General features: G+C 35.4%; 1 protein-coding gene across 1 annotated transcript in view; it reads right to left on the bottom strand.

Moving 5' to 3' along the window:
- COL24A1 (collagen type XXIV alpha 1 chain) overlaps positions 1-18,022 on the bottom strand; it is a 169,416-nt gene that overhangs the window by 78,915 nt on the left and 72,479 nt on the right. The window contains exons 13-22 of the mRNA XM_058174721.1: positions 16,177-16,230; positions 15,394-15,438; positions 14,050-14,103; positions 13,917-13,961; positions 13,422-13,475; positions 11,283-11,336; positions 9,391-9,444; positions 6,738-6,791; positions 2,284-2,337; positions 1,258-1,302 (exon numbers count right to left, since the gene is read on the bottom strand). Coding sequence (XP_058030704.1) covers positions 1,258-1,302; positions 2,284-2,337; positions 6,738-6,791; positions 9,391-9,444; positions 11,283-11,336; positions 13,422-13,475; positions 13,917-13,961; positions 14,050-14,103; positions 15,394-15,438; positions 16,177-16,230 — 513 coding nt within the window. The remainder of the gene's footprint in view (positions 1-1,257; positions 1,303-2,283; positions 2,338-6,737; positions 6,792-9,390; positions 9,445-11,282; positions 11,337-13,421; positions 13,476-13,916; positions 13,962-14,049; positions 14,104-15,393; positions 15,439-16,176; positions 16,231-18,022) is intronic.

Below are 18,022 nucleotides of genomic sequence, written 5' to 3'. Positions count from 1 at the left end.
TCATTTTGTGACCTTGCGAATATCCCCCTGTGATTAATTATTTATTTTTCTTTTAATACCTGTAAGTATATAGGATCATTTAAGATATAATAATATAAATGAGTGGAGGAAGGTAACTTCAAATAAGAAAAACATCTATTATTTAGTTTTATAAAATATTGGGAAAAACATATGTAAGAAAAATAAGTAATTCTATGCCAGGGACCCCTAAATTCTACAGTACAAATAATTTATATACCATACTTTCTGAATAAATTAAACCGCACAACTTTCTTTGAGACAGAATCTGAGTTCCAGCTGAGAGCATTTCAGTCATGGGCAAGAGGAAGAAAAGAGAATTTAAGAAGAATATTGATAATTAATTCAATTGGGGTAATTATCTATAAAATGATATGCTTTTTGAAACATTAATGAATGTGAAAATAGTAGAATAGCAGGTTACCAGAAATACATACCGATAATATTTTTACAAAATGTACATAGAAAGGTAGGAAATCCTAAGAGGAAAATTGGACTGAATATATTTAGTAAAGTAAATAAAAGTAAAGTCAGTGAAACATATTCTATTCTATAATGGACTAGGTAAGCCAATTTCCTGTGAATAATTTAGATTACAAATACCAGCAGTCCCAACTTCTAAGATTAAGAAGTGAGAAATTATGGAAGTTAAGCATAACATCAAGTCCTGCAAAAACACCTGATATATTTTAAAAAATGAAAAACCAGAACAAATTGATTTGATATCTGTTTGAAGGAAGGACTTCAAAAAGCACTTTATAAAAAACTCAGACATTAACTTTACAACAGTAACAAGATCCAAAATTCATTGATCTAGTATTTAATGTTTAAAAGAATTTCATATACAATGAAGATGCAATCTTCTCCAGTAATTTGTATGCTGCCTGCAGAAAACATTTTTGCAACAACAAAAAAAAAAATACATGCCATCTATAATGTGAGAGAAAGGTACTGTAATGGTACGTTGAGTGAAAGACGTGGGAAATAGTTGAATAAGAGTCAGCTTAGCGTGTTGCAGAACTGTAGATGTGGCAAATGTCTCAGAAGGGACCCTCCCTAATTTATTGGGCTCTAAAGATGATGGGAAGAAATGAAATTTCAGACTTGTAAAATTTTGTTAATGTAATTTTACAATAAAGTAGAGCCATGATGGCACAATGATTAGACAGCTCACTCCTGCAGAGTTTGATCCTGACCGGATCAAGGTTGGCTCAGCCTTCCATCCTTTTCATTACTTACCCTTGGTCCAGTTACTCCAATTGGCCCAATAGGTCCTTCTTCTCCCTAAAGCAAAAGAAGGGCAATCATTTATTCTTGGATATTGCATTTACTGTAGATATCTTTGAAATGTGATACTGAACATCTTAATGGGACTATGTATATGCTTAAATTTAAGCGATTACAGAATAATGTAATAACTCATAAGTAGTGGTGGGTTTCATTTTTTTTTACTACCGGTCCTGTGGGTGTGGCTTGGTGGGTGTAGCGTAGCTTGGTGGGCCTGCCTTGGTGGGCATGGCAGGGGAAGGATAGTGTAAAATCTCCATTCCCACTCCACTCTGGGGGAAGGATATTGCAAAATCCATTTCCTCCCAATCAGCTGGGACTTGGGAGGCAAAGAATAGATGGGGGGCAAGGCCAGTCAGAATTTTTACTACTGGTTCTCCAAACTACTCAAAATTTCCGCTACCGGTTCTCCAGAACTGGTCAGAACCTGCTGAAACCCACCTCTGCTTATAAGCATATATTTATATAGGAGTAAATCTCACTAGATTCAGTAGGATTTATTTCTGGGTAGAAACATGTAATATTTCTTTGTGCATCAATAGTTGAAAATTCAGGTACATAATATTACATGTCTAAATCTACTTAATTGGACATTAATTAATTGTAAATTGGATTTTTTAAGGATGCTTTAAGTAAACTTCTATGGATTCAGTTTAAAAGAAAAGATGCCTCCTCTTTCAGATAAATTTTCTCTTAAGAGATGGACATTAAAATATACACTCAGCAACACAACTTTTATTTAATTTATACATTAATATATTTCTTCTACAGAATGCAAAACATAGTCCTTCTTAGTGTGTGTAAGATATCAGATATGGTTCATTTAACGTACAGGGGCCACCAAAACAAGTAAGTTATTGATGGGCCACAGTTTATTTGCCAGACAGAAATTTAGTAACTTTGCAAGTTAAAAGTAAGATCATACTGGATTCCAGTTCCCAAAACAAAAGTGTGAGATTGAGAGAACAATCACCTTACCTCAACTCCTTTGGGACCAGGTGGACCGAGAGGACCTCTGTCACCTAGAAAGCCCTAAATAACATAAATCATAAGATTAATGAACAGGCATACTACGGCAGAAAGCATAGAGGAGTATGAGGATTAAAGGTAAGAAATGTAACTTTAATTGATATTTCCCCGTTTTATGTTGTTATTGTTTCTCTTAGGAAGCCTTAACTATTAACGCTATTAATACCCATTTGAGCTTCTCTGTAAAAGAATATGCATACAGTTATGTACATGTGCATTCCAATTATGTATTAAAAGCTCACACGGGAAAACTACTTAAATGAAGATTAAATTGTAATTATTTCCTGCTCAAACCATTAATCTTGGATGAGGCATATGCATTAATTTTCATATTGCAGGTGGGAAAGCAGCTGCAAAGGGCAGATTCTGATCATAAAAACATCAACAGATAAAGGATTAATCATCATCTCCCACTAGCAACACTTCAGCAATAACATTTGCAGTTAAGGGTGTATATCATAAATAAGTGAGCTCAGCAATCACAGATGTTTTATCATCATATAAAAGTTAGGCTTAAGTGAAATTAAATTTTCTTTATTTTATTTCTTTTTCACTTTTCTATGACTGTTTTCTATTTTCCTTATTTTAAAATTTGTATTGTTTTTAGTCTATGGAAAAAACTTTAATAAGAATTATGGATGGATGGATGGATGGATGGATGGATATAGCCTAAAAAAGAGGAAGGTATACAACCTTATCCTATTTCTTTGCCAACCTGGAACCAGCATTTCAGTATGTTCTGTCCATATTGTGTCTTCCTGACCAGTATAAAACTTTGTCAAGAGGGCCATAAGATATTCTGGGGTCCCCATTTTCCTGAATAGTTTTTACAGCTTAACCTGATTTACCTGCATTTTTATAATCACTGAAGCTGACGAAAAATACTTCTGCATTAATCAGCTGAAATCGATAGTTTTTTCACTTAATCAAGGAGCTATCCTTTATTCTTTCTATTTTATAAGGCTTATTTTAATAAATGTCTGAATAACTTAATTGCTACCTCTGTGAAATTTTCTACACTCACATGTTGACTCAAAAGTAAACACCATGATATTCAATGGTTCATATTTTCTCATAAAATGTAACCTCCCCCGAATGGAAGTCTTTCTCTATGACAGTAGTGGCATGAATTAAATTAAATGTCCACCACATAGCAGAGATGGAAGAGAGTAGGAAATTCAGATTACAGCATAATCCAAGCAATGTAGATAGCATCTCATCTGTGGATGGGTCTTTTGGCTCTAGCAGAGATTTAAATAGTTTTTATACAACTCACAAGGGCATTGACTCAATGTTTGGATATTATAAAATGGAAAAATCGAATCACTTCTTCTGTCCATTTACATTAGAAACTTTATTAGTTCTATTACAAAATTTATGGGGAACTATCATAACATTGTGATGCATATACGGTATGTGTCATTTGTAGAAAGAAGTAATTTGGGAAGAAAATCAACAGTCATTTAACAGAATTTCAAAGCTAGAAGCATCTTTCTTTCTTGACTGGTATCCATTCAGTCACTAAATCTATATTTCAGTGGAGATTTAACAAGATTTTAGATCAAATATATTTTATTTCTAGCAGTCTTCTGTCAGTCTCAATTCATAAATATATTTTAAAAGAAGTGAAAGATGTATTGCATAGGTCACAAAAAATAACAGTTGCATTACTTATAGAAGCTTTGTAATTATTGCATAGCTTGCTTTTCTTCTTTTCTGCTATTTTTAAAATAAATAAAACAAAAGGACTTTTTAAAAAAATTATCTTCCTGAGATGAGAGAAAATGGCTGGCCCAAAGTTATCCAGCTGTCTTTATGCCAAAGTGGAACTAAGTACTGCTAAGGTAAAAGTAAAGGTTCCCCTCGCACATATGTGCTAGTCGTTGCCGACTCTAGGGGGTGGTGCTCATCTCCGTTTCAAAGCTGAAGAGCCAGCGCTGTCCGAAGACGTCTCCGTGGTCATGTGGCCGGCATGTCTCAACGCCAAAGGCGCACAGAATGCTGTTACCTTCCCACCAAAGGTGGTCCCTATTTTTTCTACTTGCATTTTTACGTGCTTTCAAAACTGCTAGGTTGGCAGAAGCTGGGACAAGTAACAGGAGCTCACCCCGTTACACGGCAGCACTAGGGATTCGAACCTCCGAGCTGCTGACCTTTCGATCGATAAGCTCAACGTCCTAGCCCCTGAGCCACCGCATCCCTAAGAAGTACTGCTAGCATTGCTTAATATAGCCCTAGGAAGTACATAGCCCTAAGAAGTACTGCTAGCATTGCTTTTTGTTTATCCCCCATTTGCCCTTCTTTCACTGAGCTTCAGTGGTGCAGTAGTTAGAATGCAATACTTGTAGGATATTTCTGCTGACTGCTGGCTGCCTACAATTTGGCAGTTCAAATCTCACCAGGCTCAAGATTGACTCAGCCTTCCATCTTTCCGAGGTGGGTAAAATGAGGACCCAGATTGTTGGGGGCAATATGCTGACTCTGTAAACCACTTAGAGAGGGCTGTAAAGCACTGTGAAGTGGTATATAAGTCTAAATGCTAATGCTAATCCTTCAGTGAATCGGAGAAATCAAACGGTGCTAATAGATATCCATCAATTTGATAGATGTAGCATAACCAAGTAAGACAGAATGTGTATACGATAGATTTGACTATACAGTACCAACTAAATTATTTGTACAGCCTATTTGCTTCATCCACCCCAACCAGCAGATGGATCGCTCCCTCGATTCTTGCTACAAGCGGGAGAGAAGACATCTTGTAGCAATTTTCCAGATCACCGATATGATGCGCAAACCTGTAACAGTGACAAGAGCCCCTCTTCGCCCTTCTAGATTTTTCTGGTTTCTAAAACGGTGCCTTTAATCACTGCACCTAACTGGTTCCCTGATGTAGAGAACCAATAAAGAAAGCTATCTATGGACCCACATGCTCAATTCCAATCTAGAGCAGATCTATGAGTATCCAAATCCCCAGACCTCCAACACTGAAAAGAGTTTGTGTGGGACCCTCCCACCATTGCCCTATGTAGAAACAGTCTGCAATAAAGTTACTAAACACAATGGTGTTAATGAAATGCTTTAAATGAATTACAGTAATCTAAACTGTTAAGATATGCAACCCTCATACCACAAAGTTTGTTACAAAAAATGTAAACTGCCTTATTATGATGTTGCTCTTCTGATACAGAAATCAAGAGATATTACCTGAAAGCACAGCTGAGGAAAAACAGATACAGCCCAAATAGTCTTTTAACAATTAAATAAATTATAGTACATTAAAGGATTGATCATAAAAGAGCTAAACAGTTTCCCAAATGTTCTTTACAAGGTGAATTGGAAATTGGGAAGACAGTGATGGAAAGAAAATGTCATCATGAAATTGTCTCATTGCCAAGAGTCAATATTTTACATTAGTGTTAATATAAAAGGCTTTGTCATGCTTTCCTGGCAGCTAAAGTATATTTGTATATAAATTTCAAGGGAGAAGAATGAAGAAGAGTTTAGCAAGACAGTCTTCCAAGATAAAAAGAAACTCCACAAAAGCTCAGTCAGTACGTGACATCTGGGAGCACTAAAGCTGAACAATTCCAGTTTCACATAGGCCTGGGATCATCTGATTATGGACTTTGTAAAAGCTTTTCCATTTAGATAATGTTCATCTCAAATTAAAGCCACCAATTTTCTCTAATTAAAAAACATATCCTCCATTTATGAGAGCCAAAATGTTACATAGAAAAGACTCATCCTTGCATCAAATAAAAATTTCAGCTTCCAGCTAAATAATCAGCATTCTGACTATGATCTTTGATTAACAATCAACCAGAATAGCAGGATTTGAGAAAGGATATTGACTATTTAGTTAGAAAAAATATGTGTCACATCCAGAGGCAATAGCAAATTGTCTATTAAATGTATAGCTGGAATAGTACTGAAGGGTCTATAATTCATAAGATACATTCTCCTCATGTATCTGTACAATGGGTTTGTAAAAAAAATAGCAAAAAAAATAGCAACGGGTTTTATTGAACATTATAAGCCATCTTTTCCTTCCAGCAATATTTTAATACAGCCTTTTCAAACTTGGCACTCTCTAGAAATACTGGGATATAACTCATATCATAGCTTCATAGCTGGGTAGCATAGCAACTTGATGGGGGGTTGTACTCCAACACATTTGGGAGGAAGTGACTTAGATAATAGTAATCTAACAAAATCTATCTGCTGCCTTTTTCCGTATTACATAAAGATCAGCAATTTTGTAACTTCTTTAAAGTTGATTTCTTAACTCCTTTGAAGCAAGCAGCAAAAAGATTTCAAAATCAGTAAAACATGGCTTCTCCTACAATTTTACTTGCTGCATTTAATTACAAAGAAATTATAATAGTTTCACATATTCTTACCTTTGGGCCTTCTGGACCATTTGGGCCTGGTATACCAATATCTCCTGGAAAACCCTAGGACCAAATAAACAAATTTTATGGTAATGGTAATGCAATTACCATTTTATTCAAGAACTTAAGGGAAAACTGAGACTTTAGTTTTCTATTCTTTCCCTTTTGTTTAGCTGAAAATGCATATAGTGGGGGAAAAAACTCCACCTGTTTTACTGTAGAAAAGGATCCGATCAATCTTGAAATGCTCCAGATAGTGACCTGCAGCTTGTCTGAGTGACAATGCTGTATGAGCCGCTGAGATTACAGATTTCTTGGGATCACACATCCAAGGTCCTTTTTTAGTAACTTCTTCTCACTAACTGATAACTGGCTACATCAAATATTGCATTTAAATCCCTGATTATGACATCTCTCTATGATTTAGAAAGCACTTTAGTATTTACACATCCCCTAATTACATTAAACTCTACCCAAGAGATTTTATTATTTATAAGAGACATATTATTGCAACACAATAATTACAAAGCTTGCAACACTTCATCAGAACTGCTAAATATGTCAGTATAAAATACAACACAGTTGTAAAGGAAACCTTTTTGGAACTAAATAACACAACTTAGCTAATGACTCATGTTGAGAGACCTGCACTTCATTATTCTTAACTTTTATTCGTATCAAACATCACTTCCCTCATAATTCTAGAGTTCTTTTGTATGCAAAACATATGGCAGAAGACTTCCATACGGTTTATTGTCCTGAGGGGATCCTGTGCTCAATTACAAATCAAAATGATTTACAGATCAAATGAAGTTCATGTTGAAAAAATAACTAATGTTTTTTTTTTTTTACTCCAAAAGCATTCTGGAGAGAAAAACTTCCCAAGGAAACAAGAAGTTTGTACAGTGCAATAGAGGGGCCTCCACACTAAAAGAGAAAAATGACTTAAAGATACAATGTGTTCTATCTGAGGAGGGAGTAGTTTCCACAAACAGTTTTGGGACAATTACTATTACCAGAGAGTTTAACAATAGAACATTTCTAATAATAGAAACGTAGAGATGGTTTCACAAAATTCATCTGAATTACAAATAATGCAATGGCTTAAAAATATTTTTAGCTTCAAAAGCATTTTTAAATAGGCTCTAAGACAGTCTGGGGATATTTAATTTTTTTCCTTCAAACAGTAGTCCATCAATATTATCTTAAAAACACTTCCAAAAGTTATCCATAACATTACATATCAGCCTGCTCTTTGAGAAACATAAATCCTCCAAACCCGTTCAGACACATTAAATCAGTTTTGTCTTTCTGACCCATGATATTTTTTGCTACACATAATCAACTAAATAAATCTAGATCTTATATTTAGAACTATATTTGCTAAAATGCAATACCATAACAATAAAAGCATACTCTATTAGCCACATTAGCCCTGTACAATTTCAATAAATATATCCACATTTCCTAGTGGCAGATACTGAAAAATAATTTATTCAGAAAGTGAAATCAATGGGAACTATTGATTTCTTATATTTAAAATATAAGACTGGACGCCCATGCTTCCCTATGAAACTATGTGCTCAGGCTTGATAATTTGACACTTGCAGCCTGAAACTTAATGTAGAATGTTTAACTCCCTAGCATCAGAATGTGTTAATATAATGCAACTGGCAGCTGGAACAGAGGGGGACGGGGAGTAGAATTTCCCAGCCTGGCTAGCATCCTGTGTAAGAGAGTTGAGGGGTGTTTGGAAACTCAAACAGTATTTGCTGTGTGAGCAAAAAGAAGACAGGAGGGAGGCTGGGTGCGGCTTAGCTCAACTTTTCTGTAGTAAAGCTGCTTGCTACTGTGAAAGTAAAACTGAAAGTGAAACTCCTCTGCTTGTGTTTTGCATTTGGAACAGATTTCTTTTCAGGTGGAGAGGGGGGAGTACAACTCCTTAGCATCCTATAATAATACAGGAAATACTAATGCTCTGATGGTCATTTTGAAAAATCCTTTCTTAGTGAGCATCTAGAAGCCAAGAGGAACATAGGTGGCAAATTTCAAGTTTGTAGCTTTACGGTTCTGGAGATTTCGTGATTAATGCGTGAGTGGTTTTCACTTATATATATATAGATTCCATCCTGGAATTCAAAACAAAGTTCCCAAGAAATTTTCAATTCAGACTTAGGTCTGTTTGTTTATTCTTTATTACTATTTTATTAATCAATTAATGATATTAATATAGCTTAGTCCTCATTAACTGATTGTCTCATTTAATGAACCTTCAAAGTTACACAGGATTAAAAAAAAAGTTTTGCGACCAATCGTCACATTTACAATGTTGCATGGTCACATGATCGCTGTTTGTATCCCATGCAATCGGGGCAAGGGATTTACACACATTGCAGCATCTTGCAATCACATTTCCACAATTTGCATGTTTCGCTTGCAATAAGCAGAGTTAATAGAGAAGGCAGAAGTGAAATTATAAAGTTATGATCAATGGTGTTTCACTTCATGACCATGGTGACTTGCTTAACCAAAGGGAAGTGAAATTGTTAAGCCCAGCGGTCATGTGATGTTTTGCGTAGCGAAAAGACTTTGAAGTCCCAATTTGGTTACTAAGTAAGGACTTCCTGCATGCAAGTTTGAAAGATTGTAGCTGGTCAATTACCTCTGGTCCAGGTGGGCCGGCTGGTCCCTGAGGTCCTGGATCTCCCATTTTGCCCTAAAATTAGAACCTGTATTATGAATCCAAGTCTTTCTTAAGAGATACAAAAAATGAAATTATATGTTATAATCAGTGGTGGGATTCAAGTAATTTAACAATCGGTTCTCCTGAAGTGGGGTGAACTGGCTGAATCCCACCACTGGTTATAATAATGTGCGTTTTATATGTCCAGCATTTGAATCTTGTAGATTTTAATAAGAAAAATCTTTGCCTTTTGGAAATTATTGCTGGATTAGGAAGAAAAAATTGCAAAGAGTATTAGTAGTGGAAATAATGCATTTTAAAAATAATAATATTATAGCATATTATAAAAAGTAAATGCTTTTATTACATATGTCATGATTAAGATTGTATTTGAAACCAATAAATTAGTTTATATTGCTAGATTAAACATTCCAGAGGTCTGATTATGTGGGCAATAAGAGTTCACACCAACCGAAGGCACATGGTCAATCAATTTGATTAAAATGGATTTATAAAAATGGATTTTCATATCCTTTACCAAAAGCCAAATCATGAAATATTAAGCTTGCCTATTTTGTTAAGTGGCTCTGCTATGGAAAAAATATTATGCTTAATATTTAAAAATGTTTAATATTTAAAATGTTTAAATATATGTGATTACCCTTATAAAATAGAAACGTATCTTATTCCAGTAATACATAAACAGTTTAATTCAGAAGTAAAATACAATCCTTGACTTATGACTGTTCATTTAATGATGGTTCAAAGTTATGATGGCCTCAGAAAAAGTATCTTATGATCTGTCCTCAAAGTTACGATTACTGCAATCCATGCATTCATGTGATCACAATTCAAGAGCTTGGCAACCGGTTTCCATTTATAACAATTGCAGCGTCTTGCAGTCGTGTGATCATGATTTATGATATTCCCAGTTGGCTTCTGACAAGCAAAGTCAATTGGGGGAGCCAGATTTGCTTAATAAATGTGTGATTCACTTTACAACTGCAATGATTTGCTTAGCGACTGAAATGATTTGCTTAATGATCATGGTAATAATGATCAATAAAATCAGGTCCAGTCATTATAACTTGCTTAACAACCTCATTGCTCAGTGACTATGCTGGAGTGTAGTCCAGATTCCCAGGAGGGAGGAAGTGAATTCCAGAGGAATAACTGACAGCAAAGTGTCAATAATTTAAATGGGAAGAAGAGGATCAAATCAGTTATTACCTAGACGTTTTCAGAGTATATGATGATGCAAGTAGTTTGCTATTAATTTGGCAGGATTATGTATATATGAACAATAAAGAAAACTGCTTAGAAGTAACTCTGCATGTCTTTCTTGGTTTTTTTTTTAAGCCCGACAGCGATCAAAATTCCAGTCCTAATTAAGGACTACCTGCTTTGTCATCATTTTCCATTTATGAAACCTTATGCAGTAATCAAATTGATTAATGCCTAAAATGGAACAAAGGTTTTCATTGCAAAACTAAAATGATTTCCTAGGTTCTTCCCCACTTCTTTTCTGTATTGCTGTGGTTGTAATAAATATTACAAATATTTAAATATTTTTCAAATTTTCAACATTTCTTCTAAGAGATGTGTATAGTTATTTATACATATATAAAGTAATTCAACATGACAGATATTATAATCATCAGAATTTCACAAGTCCTGATTAAGAAAGACATTTAAAAACCCTTACATACACTCAGTTCAACAACTTACAGACCTTAATGCTGTGTGTTGTTATTTACATTTCTTTTAGGATATATGCCTGGTAAGATTGAGGTTGCAATATTTTATATAGTCTTGATTACCAATAAAATGATTCCAACTAAATATTTAAATCCAAAGCCATTAAAACATACCGAGGGTCCTGGTTTTCCTCTATTTCCTGGAAGCCCTGGCAAACCAACAGCACCCTTTGAGAAAAGAAAACAGTCAGGAGTTGCTAAAATTAGAATAACATGAATAATTGCACTTTGCCATTAAAAACAAAAGGAAGGTGATGCAATCATTCTTTCTAAAGAATATTTTTATTCTGTCCTTTCATTTGAAAGTCACTTCAGGAAATTAAAATGATTGCTTTGGTTTTTTCATAGATATTTATATGAAATCTAAATAAAATAAGATGTTGATATTTCCTTTTTTAAAGATCCTTTGGTAGGGACCAAGCTATTTTAATGCAAACATTTTAAAGTAAAGAAAAATGCTTTTAACTTTCTTTCTGCTCTTACCTAATTCTATTCTGCTAAAGGAACATATATATTGTAGGTCGGAGTAATAAATAGCAGTATTACATTACAAGCTGGATTGGAGTGCATGATTTCTCTCTCCCTCATTATGTCATTCTTAGAAAAAAAACGGTATCATATTACTCTAACCATATTTTTCTTTTCCTATCATGCATCCTATGTATGATAGGACGTAGAGATTTTAGGTTATACCATAGTGTACTGTTTCTAAATATACCCATTTCATCAGAAAAGGAGAAAGCTAAATATATGATAGAAGGCATTAGGCAAGAGAGATTTACTTCTAATAAACTGGTACTATTTGTAACTGGAGAGTTCCTCAGCCAGCTTTGCTGGCTGAGGACTCTGGGAGTTGAAGTCCAAAAGTCTTAATAAACTGGTACTATTTGTAACTGGCTGTGTCCCTATAGCAGCTACTTATGGATGGGCATTTCCTTCATTCAGCAGCATTTTTGCAAGAATGCCAATAAAAATTCCAAATTTGCCCACCAGGCCAAAAAGACTGAGATCCCTGGATGATGTAATAATTAATTAATTACATAACAGTAATCAGAATGTTAAAAGTAGAAGATCCGAGAGATGTCATGTTCTTCTTCTTGATGCTTATCATCTTTAAAACCTCTGTGGGTCAAGAATTTTAGTGATGATATGGACGATCTGTTTCAGGATCTGTTTCAGGAAACGTGCCTGTAAGCGTCAAGGTGCTTCAACATGAATTTGAGTCATTCTCTAGTCCTTCCTTTTCTACGCACTGACATTAAGCAATTGCCAATATCAGCTTTGGTTCCAAAGCAGCCAATCGCCACTCATTCAGCCCTTGCTGCCAACTGACTGGATGCCGGGGCCAGAGAGAAATGGAAAGCGTAAATAGAGTTATAGCCCTCCTTTCTTCCCTTGCACCATACAATCTTCAGCTTTCTGTGAAACAAAGTGAGAACACACTGGCGGCACTGAAGTGACTAAAATGTTCCTAAATCTCATAGATCATAATCCCAGTGTTCTGTAAATTAGCCCATTTAACCTTGTTTCAATTAATTGTTGCCCTACACTTTCCAATTGCACCCAATTGAAGGTTACAGACACAATATAGATTATTATAGCACTCATGAGTAGAACGCCGCCGCCTTCGACAAGACCTGTGTTTAACTCATAGAATCATCTGTTGCAATGTCCTTCCCATTGAAGACTACTTCAGCTTCAATTGCAACAATACAAGAGCAAACAATAGATTTAAACTCAATGTTAACCGTTTCAATCTTGATTGCAGAAAATATGACTTCTGTAACAGTTATTAGTGCTTGGAACACACTACCTGATTCTATGGTCTCTGCTCAAAATCCCAAAAGCTTTAACCAAAAACTCTCTACTATTGACCTCACCCCATTCCTAAGAGGTCTATAAGGGGCGTGCATAAGAGCACAAACGTGCCTACCGTTCCTGTCCTAATTTTCCTTTCATTATATCCAATGCTGTAAACCGCCCTGAGTCCTTCGGGAGAAGGGCGGTATAAAAATCTAATAAATAAATAAATAAATTAATTAATTAATATAGTTATTACATATTTATGCTCATATATATGCTTATATATTATATAGTTATTTTCATGCTTATGCTTATATATACTGTTGTGACAAATAAAAATAAATAAAAAAAATAAAAAATACACTTGATGAGACTGAAACAATGGACATTGCAGAGTACATATTGTAAAGTTTATATACATTTTATAAAATGAAGCTCTTTTGAATTTACCTTGTCTCCTGGATACCCCACCTCTCCTTGCTCTCCTGTAATGCCTTGTTCACCCTACAAAGGCATTATATGATATAATTTTATCAATGTATTATTATAGTACAGTACATTCAAAAATAAGAATTATAAATAACACATTTTATAATGCTTAAACACAGAAATAACATGCTTGCTATTATTTTAGAGACTAATATATTGTCCTGCTCTCTCTCATGTGCTCTCTGTCTCTCTTTTCCCCTCTCTCTCTGTCTACATTTATGTCTGTACCTGTCTATGCATCTATATAAAACTTCAGTATCCCTAATAATTAAAGCAGCTAATAAAACAGATGTAATATTTTAATCATAAAATATTAGATATGATCAGTAGGAATTACACATGAGCAGCTTTGGCAAATAAAATTCAGATGACTTTACTAAAAAAAAAGTCAGAAAAAGTTCTTATAAATAAGATTCAAAGTTTTAATTTTTTTTATAATGAAATTATTTAGATCACCTTATCACCTTTCAATCCAGGTTGCCCCATACTCCCTGGAAGACCCTATAGAAAACAAAGAAGAATAGCATTTAAGGCTCTTTCACTGTTTATGGTAGCAAACGGGCTTTGTAATAGCTCTATAATACTGTACCAGAGGTCCAGGAATCCCAGGAAGTCCAGATGGTCCAGCTTTTCCTACAATACCCTAAAATATAATGAATAAAAATAAAATGAATAAACCTATAAATATAATGAATAAACTGATGCTTCTTTGCATTATTTTGAGGGGATATTCTCATACCTCACAGGTTTGATTCTTTTTGATTCCCTGATCCATACTGAATTATCCTAAAGTTAATTTAGAAGAGAATATCTGTAGTTCAGAATTGAGTCCTTGGTGGTCTCTGAGCGTGATTGTTTGCTTGCATATGTTTAATTATCTGACAAGGAAATATCAGTACTCCCTCTTGAAAAAGCACCTTTGGGACAACTATGACCTGGATGACTGAGAATCTCCATAGACATTTAGCTATGCACTTTGAATGAACACTATTTGAATGGAGCGGGAGTATAAACTGATTTCCAGAAAAAATTGCTGACTACAGGAACCATTTACACTTCAGTTTGAGATGCAGACAACACAGAGCCATTCCCACAGCCTGCGCCTGTGTTCAACAGTGATTGGATACAGGGCAGAAAACATTCTGCAGAAAGCACAGCTTCAACTTCTCAGTGACTCAGGTGACGCTGGGGACACAGACAAATCTCCAAGTGGCCTCAATGACTCTCTTAAAAAATTCAAATGACCAGCTGTCTGCAAGGAATACAAATCCTTCCATTCCTCACCATCCAGTCAGAGCTGAAGAGGCTTCTTGGATGAGAAGCGAAATGTTGTCCAGTTGAAAAGTCCAGTTGCTTTTTCAAAAAGCACCTTTGGGATAGTCATCCTTATATTTTGCCAAATTTTAGTAACCTTACTTTCTAACCCTCATCCAAGCAATTTAGAGATATGTTGAAGGGCAGTTGACGCTTCTTCCAGCTTGATGGGAAGCCATGCACAATTACTAAGTATGTTTGTCATTTTTTGTACTCAGAACTCAGACAATAATTACATTTTTAAATTGTTTGACAAATTTGTCCATATAGCCACATGGCATATAGTACTTATTTATATAGATCTTGGTGAAAATTATACAATTGTAGTCAGATAGAAGCCTTTTATCACCTGGCCAGAAACCCAGCTTTATAGTATGTATGCACTGTAGTAAACTAAAATGGCTAAGATTCAGATTGGTCATTTATTTACTGCTTAGTACAGGAATTCAAAGGAAAAGGATTCAAAGTCTATATAGCCAAACAATCACATGGAATTATAGAAAGCATCTTTATAGAGTTGTGTAAATAACTATTGTTTGAATATAACATGTACCTATACCAAATTGTAGAAACACTTAACCTAAACTTAGGAAGAGCTTCCTCAACAATTTATACTCACTCTAAGTCCAGGAAATCCAGGAGGACCAACTCCACCAACATTTCCCTTTGAAAAAGTTAAATTATGCTATTGAAAATAAACACATTTCTTCATATATGATTCAAATAAACATAGGAACAATCAATTGCATTGTTAATCTACACAAGAAAATTATAGAAGCTATGTTAGATTTTAAAAAAACCCCAAGATATTTCTAAATTCAGCATCTTATTTTCAAAAGAGTTGTACCCTGTTATCTACAAATGCATTATTTCCTTTTGTATTGTGTCTTGTCAGAAATGCACAGTTTTCTTAAGTTCAAAGGGAACATCTGCTTTGCATGGCAGATCGCACTCTAGGGACTGGATTTAGGAAGCAAAATGAGGGCCTCATACCTTTGGAAGCCCTCAGCAATTTAAAAAAATGCAAAACAAACAAACAAAAGAGCCACATTAACATCTGAAATTCTGAAGGTAGAAAAAGGTCACAAAATGGATTACATTTTGTACCCTAAAGTTCTTTTTATTAAGCACATGACATCAACAGGTTTTGATGTACAGATTAAGATCCTGGCCTAGCAGCTGAAAAACTGGCTGAATGACTTTGGACCAGCCGCTCTCTCACTTCTTCTACTGTTCTCTCTCTCTCTCTCTCTCTCTCCCTCTCTCTCAGACCTACCTACTTCATAGGATTATTGTGAGGAAAATAAAAGAGGAAGGAGTATTAAGTTCGTTTGCCACTTGAGTTAAAGTAATAAAGATAGATAAAAATCTAATAAATAATAAATAAATAACATCTACTTACAGGGCTTCCATCAGGACCAGGAGGGCCTCTGTTTCCAAAATCACCTGGCAGTCCCTGGTTAAAACAGCAAAAGAGTATTGTAATACTAATGAAAAAATAATCTGGTAATAATTATATTCTTATTCTCTGGCATCTTCGAAAATGCAAATATTTTTTCAGGAGAATGTACTGGGTGTTTTTGTTCCAGCAGCTTCCCATAAAATCTGACATGCGTGAATGGTCATGCAACTCAGTAACAGAACATTTGTATCATCCAACATAAAATGCTTTTTACCACAACCGGTTTGAAGTTCAGCTGCTGGTTATTAAAAATATCATTAGGGTTATCCATATAACCATTTATTTATTTCAAAGCAGCTTCAGATGAAACTTTTAATGTGCTTGATTCATTACCGTAACTTAATGGATGAAGGGGTGCAGTGGTTCAGTGAATAAAGACGCTGAGCTTGTCAGCTAGAAAGCTGACAGCCCAGGTTCGAGACCTGCGCACCATACAACAGAGTGAGCTCCATTCCTTGTCCCAGCTCTTGTCCACTTAGCAGCAGTTCCAAAGCATGCAAATGCGACTAGATAAAAAAGTACCACTTTGTTGGGAAGGTAACAGTGTTCTGTGCACCTTGGCATATAGCCATGCTGGCTACATGACTAGAGAAGTGTCTTTGAACAACACTGGCTCCCTTGGCTAAGAAACTGAGATGAGCACCATCCCCTAGAGCAGGGGTCTCCAACCTTGGTCTCTTTAAGACTTGTGGACTTCAACTCCCAGAGTTCCTCAGCCAGTTTAGCTGGCTGAGGGACTCTGGGAGTTGAAGTCCACAAGTCTTAAAGGGAGCAAAGTTGGAGACCCCTGCCCTAGAGTCAGATGAGACTGGATAGGGGAAACCTTTACCTTTAACTTAATGGAGCATTCAGACAACAGCCATCCTTTAGTCAAATAATATATTCAGTCAGAATGGGAAAGACTATCTTTTGGCAGCTGAGAGGTGGTTCTAGTATTTCTGGCAGACCTGGGTGCTGTGGTCACTGTGGTGGTCATGGGAATGACGATGATTCAAAATAGGTGGAATTATATCTAAATAGCCGGACTTGGAATTTGCTGCTTTTTATTTCAACACTAGTTGCGGTGTTGTGCAGGGAGTCCTGTAGTCTCAAGTTGATTATCTTTTATTTAGCACATTTTCAAAAGCATGGATATTGTGTAAGATAAGCCAATTCCTCATTTCCAAAGTAATGTAGACAGATAGTCCTCAGTTAATGTCCATTCATTCAGGAATCATTCAAAGTTACGATGGTACTGAACAAGTGGCACCTACAACCACTTGTCCTCGAAATACTGGATTGCCCAGCACCTACACAGTCACATGATCATGATCCAGGTGGTTGGCAACCAGCTCACACTTATGACAGTTGCCTCATCCCATGGTCACATGATCACCAAAATTCACCTACCTAAAGAAATATAGAAAACCCAAGAGAACCCATGACACTCAAACAAACCAGGAGGAAAAATCTGAAGGCTATTCAAGTCTTCTATAGAATGTTAATCAAATACAGTATATGCATGTGCCTATTCTATCAGAAAACCCAAAATACAGGTTTACAACGGATAACAAAATAGGAGCAATTGTTAAGACACTACACACTCATGCTTTGAAATCTATTGCAGCAGCTTTTATATACAAGTTTTTGTTAATCTAACAAGCTGACACTTTTATTGTGGAAAGAGGAAAGCGATAAAAGGGCATCCTTTCCTTGAATCTGCTACTTAGCTAAAAGCATAACTTGTCTAAGCATCTGAATCACTGAAAACACAGGGGCAGCTTTTGAGCAGAAGATAATTGTGATA

This window comes from Ahaetulla prasina, chromosome 3, assembly GCF_028640845.1.
Source record: "Ahaetulla prasina isolate Xishuangbanna chromosome 3, ASM2864084v1, whole genome shotgun sequence".
Taxonomy (NCBI): domain Eukaryota; kingdom Metazoa; phylum Chordata; class Lepidosauria; order Squamata; family Colubridae; genus Ahaetulla; species Ahaetulla prasina.
This window is presented reverse-complemented; position numbering and strand designations above follow the sequence as displayed.